The sequence below is a fragment of the Triticum aestivum genome, chromosome 1B (assembly GCF_018294505.1).
Source record: "Triticum aestivum cultivar Chinese Spring chromosome 1B, IWGSC CS RefSeq v2.1, whole genome shotgun sequence".
Taxonomy (NCBI): Eukaryota; Viridiplantae; Streptophyta; class Magnoliopsida; order Poales; family Poaceae; genus Triticum; species Triticum aestivum.
In genome coordinates, this window is record NC_057795.1 from 561,276,308 (window position 1) to 561,283,334 (window position 7,027).

The 7,027-nt window shown below is 47.2% G+C and overlaps 1 protein-coding gene across 1 annotated transcript; it reads right to left on the minus strand.

The window, feature by feature from the left end:
• Positions 1-1,057: 1,057 nt before the first annotated feature.
• On the minus strand, positions 1,058-2,007 carry LOC123095047 (uncharacterized). The gene has a single exon (XM_044516881.1). The coding sequence runs from the start codon at positions 1,791-1,793 to the stop codon at positions 1,215-1,217; it is 579 nt and encodes a 192-aa protein (XP_044372816.1). The 5' UTR covers positions 1,794-2,007; the 3' UTR covers positions 1,058-1,214.
• Positions 2,008-7,027: the final 5,020 nt, after the last annotated feature.

Sequence of the window (7,027 nt, forward strand, 5' to 3'; positions counted from 1 at the left end):
TGTGCTTGAGGTAGATGTGTCAGAAACAAAGATCTCCATGATCTGCTCTATACCTTTATTTGCACATCCACAACCATTTTTACGCATGTTTGCTATGAACAGCCATTCTCCATTTGTTTGGAAGTGAAGAAAGAACACAAATAAGTTACACGTGTCTATCTCCTCTACCTTCCAGCTATAGCTGCACCTTCCTGGAACTATAGGTAGAAAACTAAAATGAATTATCTTGTCTACCTTCCAGGTACAACTATACACTTAGGAAGGAAACAAACCGTCTCGTCTCTACCTTACAAAAGGGTTCATCACTATCTCCAACACCGAATTTTGTATCCTGATGACCAATTAGCGGTTGCAATGATCCGGATGACTAGGTGTGTCAGAAACTACAGAATCACATCAATTGGGAAAAAATACGGTTACCACCTGTTGAACTGCATCATATAGTGAATTCAGATTGGCAATTTAAAAATCTCATGAAACAAATATGTTAATGCCTTCCACATTGTACGCATGTCTTCAATATGGACCACTAAGTAGAACTAAACCACTTAAAAAGTGGACACTATGAAGCCTTTGTTATACTAACAGATCACAAATTAACCATGGAAAGGAGAACTCAAATACTTGAATTTTTTCATGTGTCAGCTACATGACTTCACCTTACATCGGAAAGAAGAATTCAAAGTGAAGGGGGTGACTTGCATTACCAGAGCGTCACTTAGACCCATTGAAGTGATCATATAGTGAACAATTTAGACTTGCAAGTTAAAAATATCATGAAACTGACGTGGTACAACCTTTTGGTCGGCGACGTCGGCCGAGGAGCCGGGAAAACCCTACGACTCTCAACAAGAAGGGGAAAGGAGGAGAGAGAAAGCTATAGGAGAGAAATGAGTGGCGTCGGAGTCGAGGTTGATGTGGTAATCGTCGATATTGAATCCTAGTCAGCGCATACTCCACAACATGGCAATCATGCACCCTCGAGCACCTACACACCTATATGGACCAACCCATTTGCATTTTTTTTTCCAGGTTTGTTTCCTATCAGCATTGGGAACGTACTCTAGAACCTTTTTTTTGGAACAGAAACTAGGTCCCAAAGGACCTAGAGAGCTTCATTGATTCCTGGTCATTACAGTACAAAGCTCAGATAAGGACTCAAAAGAAAGAGAAATTACACACAGGTCCCTGACTTTAACAAGGAGGACCCCAGACTATAAGATAGAACTGCAATTGGGTCCAACACAGCTTCCCCTCAGATCGAGCTTCGCCGTCACCGGGGACGGACCACTTGGGGCGGCGACGACTTCATGGTTGCAGCAGCACTCCATGAACTCCGAGACGAAGGTGCAACTGCCTGCCATATGGCATCCTGGCCAGGAGGAAATAGTAGGTTGCCCTTCAGCCAGAAAGGTCACTGGCGATGCACGAGAACCAGGCCATCGACCGCAATAAGCCGGCTCCATAACAGGTCTACGGCCGCCACAGCCAAGCTTAGCAGGCGCCATCAGTCCGCACCATCCACCAGTGAGGATTTGCTCCAACCCAAATCGGCAGGATCTTGATGTCCACCTCATCCCCTCTTCCTTACCACCACCACGACAGCAAGGGAAGAACGGAACGAGGCTCTGGCGATCCTCCAGATCAGGGACAACGACCGCGAGCTTATTGGGGAAGGAGCTCCGGCTAGCCTCGACCTCCGCCGCCGCCCTCCACGGACGTCGACAGGCAAGCGTGGTCTTCCACACCTCAGCACCGCTCGCCGGCGCCGAGGACAAGCTCCAGAGCGGCATCACGCCATACGCCACATGAGCAAACACGATACCACGCCCAGCTCTACATCTAAACCTACATCTACTGCTGTACAAGGGGAACTGGCATCCCAATCCAGCTCTACATCGACCAACGCGAGCGCCGGCGGAGAGAGGGACCAGATCCGGGCGGTTGGTGGCGACTCTCAACGGGGGCGGTGGAGAGACTTCGGGAAAGGAAGAGGATTCAATTAGTTTACTCTAGAACCTTCAGTGCTATGTTTTTTCCTCTTGTGTGTGTTTCTTTTTGCAACTTTTATCGGTTTTTTTCATTATATTTTCCTTTTTCTATTTTTTATTTTACATATTTTTAATGTGATTTTTTAAATTAATGAACATTTTTTGAAATTTCAGGAAATCTTTTTAAAACCCGTTTGAATTTGTGAACATTCTTTAAATCCATGAATATCTTTTAAATTTGTGAGCAATTAATTTCATGTACATTTTATGAAATTCATAAAAAAATGTAAATAGATAAAAAGAGAAAATAATAATTCACACAAACATTTTAAAGTATTTTAAATATAGAACTGGCCACGAAAACCGTTCCGGGGAAAAACAACTAGTACTACAGATATTGCAGTGTGCCAGCTCATTTAGGTCGCGCGGTGGAGGTGATGCGTGTTTCCTCGTTGTTCACCGCGGAACACGCGCTATAGCAGGTCCAGGTAGCAGGTTCATAGTTTGCGGTTGCCAATCAGGCGGCGCCAGAGAGTTCACTAACTTTTTTGTTGGCCACGAAAAGAACATAACCAGTCTGATTTAACTAAATGCATTCATTGTTTAGAACTCAGTAGATCAGAGCGAATAGTTGTTCTCATATGTGCATGCAGGTGAGATGCACTTCAGACAAAATAATCTACTTCAGCAAATGTGCACATTCATTACAGAAACATCATACAAATAGTTCCATCCTAAGACAGTGTGTTGACAAATACTACTAATCGCTCTATCAAAACGTCTCACATTTAGGAACAGTGGGTGTATGCTTTATCAGGTACTCTCATCCTGCACGTTAGAGTTTCAGACACAAATTGCCCATATTGGCCTTCTAATGGAGGCCAAGTTTCAGACAGCCAGCGATCTACTACTCCACAAATACACAGACTCACCAAACCTGGACTACGTCCACCATTTATACAATTATACTACTGCTAAATTGCTATAAATTCTGTATTTCACTCGTCTACAGATATCACGCTTGCGAAAGCACGCTCAGAACAACCGAAGAAGCGCCATGGCGGCGAGCGTGGCGGCGGCACCGGAAACCCAGACGGCGCGGCCATACCCATACGGCTCGCCGGCGGCGCTGCGTCCGTTGGACCCCGCTGTACCCCCGCTGCCGCCGGTGCTCCCAGGCACGTAACCACCTCTGGCTCCAGGTACGTAACCGCCTCCCCCGCCGCTACCCCCTCTCTGGGGACTGACTCTGCCTCCCCCGCCTGTCCTTCCTCCGCTGCTGCTGCCTCCTCCTCCTCTCGCACCACCGCCACCACCACCACCACCGCCACCACCGCCACCGGCGCTCCACCCTGCTTGGAACTGCGAGGCCACACAGAGCAGCACCACCATCATGGCGCAGAGCAGCCTCGCCTGGCCTCTTCCCATGGCCATCTCTCTCTCACCCAGCAAGCTTCCAGTCGTACGTTGGGCAGATGATGGGCAACAACAGTGCAATCTCTGGCCGTCGCTAGTCTTCCCTTTGGCTTAGCTATGGTATCGTGCGCGCCATTACCGGACCTTATATATGAACGGCGAGTGGAGCTTAGGGAAGGAGGGGGAAATTGTTTGTGTGCACGGCAGATTGGGAGACTGTTCGCCATAGGCCCATAGACGTACGCGTATGGTCGCTCAATCACGGTCAAGACCGACGGGAAAAATTTCCATGCGATGCGTGTACGTGTGCGCTCTCTCAAGCCTCAGCCACACAGAAGAATTATTACTGACGGACAAATCTTCTACTATACCGCGTATTCCAACAGAAGTCATTTGTACTTTTCTTCACGAAGGAAAGCGAAGATAATTTACAAGCTTGTAGTTACCTTGGCTCCAAGCAATTGACGTAATAAGCCACTGTTCAAGTACCACCTTTGGAGGCAAGAGTCTTCATTCAGTTTTTACTTTTAAATTTCTTGATCCATTGTATGTTCCTTGCGAGCGGAGTTAATTGCATGGAAGTATCACACTTGGGCACGTTATGACGGATTGGTACCCCACCGGTCAGATACAGCGTTAATACGTGTTTATACACGGCTTAATCCGCTTTGCAACAATTAGCCGCAGAGATGGTATTGACATGCAAAAAAATATGATTGGTGATACCAATCTATTACAACGTGTACAAGTGTTCAAATATGATACTTCCATGCAATTAACTCTTGCGAGCGAGATAGCTAGCTACATGCCCCTAAGCATAAGGTGCACATTAGAAGAAGCCTTGTCAATCATGCTAGCATTTATCGAAAGAGCAGGTTTGTTATTTTTTGTCCCCTTAACTCTTACCAGCGTTTAAGTTTGGTCAACCAACTCAAATACAAGAAATTCTTGGTCCAAAAGCGAAAAGGTCTGTCATCTAGTTTTGGTTTCTTGCTCCAACATAGACAATTCTTTAAGAATGATGTAGACAATTTTGATGATGCCGTGGCAAAGTATCTCACACATAGCAGCTCACTCAACATTAGAAAAATCAGAAAATATATAGGGTAAATATGTTTTTAGAAAATTGAACATTGTAAGGGGTAAGCATGAAAATCTCAGTACTGTTACAAAATTGCTGGACCTTTCTTGACAAGAAAAACACTTGATTTTGAGCCAAACATGCGTTTAGCCCACCGTGGGTGATGGGGATCGTTGCAGAAATTTAAAAAAATTCTACGCATCACCAAGATCAATCTATGGAGTAACTAGCAACGAGAGAGAGGGGAGTGCATCTTCATACCCTTGAAGATCGCGAGTCGGAAGCGTTGCAAGAACGTGGATGAAGGAGTCGTACTCGACGCGATTCAGATCGCAGTGGACTCCGATCTAAGCGCCGAACAACGGCACCTCCGCGTTCAACACACGTACAGCCCGGTGACGTCTCCTGCGCCTTGATCCAGCAAGGAAGGAGAGGTTGAGGAAGAGGGCTCCAGCAGCAGCACGACGGCATGGTGGTGATGAAGTGGCAGTTCTCCGGCAGGGCTTCGCCAAGCTCTTACGGAGGAGGAGAGGTGTTGGGGAGGGGAGGGGCTGCGCCTTGGATGTGGTGTTGCAGCCCTCCCCTCGCCCCTCTATTTATAGGAAGAAGGGGGGAGGGGGCCGGGCCCCTCTAGATGAGATCTAGAGTGGGGCGGCCAAGGGGAGGGGGCTTGCCCCCCAAGCAAGGGGGGCGCCCCCTTTAGGGTTTCCCCCCCAACCCTAGGCGCATGGGCCCAAGGGGGGGTGGCGCCCAGCCCTCCAAGGGGCTGGTTCCCTTCCCTCTACAGCCCATGAGGCCCTTCGGGATAGGTTGCCCCTCCCGGTGGACCCCCGGAACCCCTCCGGTGGCCCCAGTACAATACCGGTATGCCCCCGAATATTTCCGGTGACAGTATGACAACTTCCCATATATAAATCTTCACCTCTGGACCATTCCGGAACTCCTCGTGACTTCCGGGATCTCATCCGGGACTCCGAACAACATTCGGTAATCACATACAAATCTTCCTAATAACCCTAGCGTCATCGAACCTTAAGTGTGTAGACCCTACGGGTTCGGGAATCACGCAGACATGACCGAGACAGCTCTCCGGCCAATAACCAAAAGCGGGATCTGGATACCCATGTTGGCTCCCACATGTTCCACGATGATCTCATCGGATGAACCACGATGTCGAGGATTCAAGCAATCTCGTATACAATTCCCTTTGTCAATCGGTACGTTACTTGCCCGAGATTCGATCGTCGATATCCCAATACCTCGTTCACTCTCGTTACCGGCAAGTCAATTTACTCGATCCATAATGCATGATCCCATGACCAACCACTTGGTCACTTTGAGCTCATTATGATGATGCATTACCGAGTGGGCCCAGAGATACCTCTCCGTCATACGGAGTGACAAATCCCAGTCTCGATTCGTGCTAACCCAACAGACACTTTCAGAGGTACCTGTAAAGCACCTTTATAGTCACCCAGTTACGTTGTGACGTTTGGTACACCCAAAGCACTCTTACGGTATCCGGGAGTTACACAATCTCATGGTCTAAGGAAATGATACTTGACATTAGAAAAGCTCTAGCAAACGAACTACACGATCTTGTGCTATGCTTAGGATTGGGTCTTGTCCATCACATCATTCTCCTAATGATGTGATCCCGTTATCAATGACATCCATAGTCAGGAAACCATGACCATCTATTGATCAACGAGCTAGTCAACTAGAGGCTTACTAGGGACATGGTGTGGTCTATGTATTCACACATGTATTACGGTTTTCGATCAATATAATTATAGCATGAACAATAGACAATTATCATGAACAAGGAAATATAATAATAACCATTTTATTATTGCCTCTAGGGCATATTTCCAATAGTCTCCCACTTGCACTAGAGTCAATAATCTAGTTACATTGTGATGAATCGAACACCCATAGAGTTCTGGTGTTGATCATGTTTTGCTCGCGGAAGAGGTTTAGTCAATGGATCTACGACATTCAGATCCGTATGCACTTTACAAATATCTATGTCTCCATCTTGAACTTTTTCACGAATGGAGTTGAAGCGACGCTTGATGTGTCTGGTCTTTTTGTGAAAGCTGGGCTCCTTGGCAAGGGCAATAGCTCCAGTGTTGTCACAGAAGAGAGTCATCGGGCCCGACGCATTGGGAATAACTCCTAGGTCGGTAATGAACTCCTTTATCCAGATTGCTTCATGTGCTGCCTCCGAGGCTGCCATGTAGTCCGCTTCACATGTAGATCCCGCCACAACGCCTTGCTTGCAACTACACCAGCTTACTGCCCCGCCATTCAAAATATACACGTATCCGGTTTGTGACTTGGAGTCATCCAGATCTGTGTCGAAGCTAGCATCGACGTAACCCTTTACGACGAGCTCTTCGTCACCTCCATAAACGAGAAACATATCCTTAGTCCTTTTCAGGTACTTCAGGATATTCTTGACCGCTGTCCAGTGTTCCATGCCGGGATTACTTTGGTACCTTCCTACCAAACTTACGGCAAGGTTTACATCAGGTCT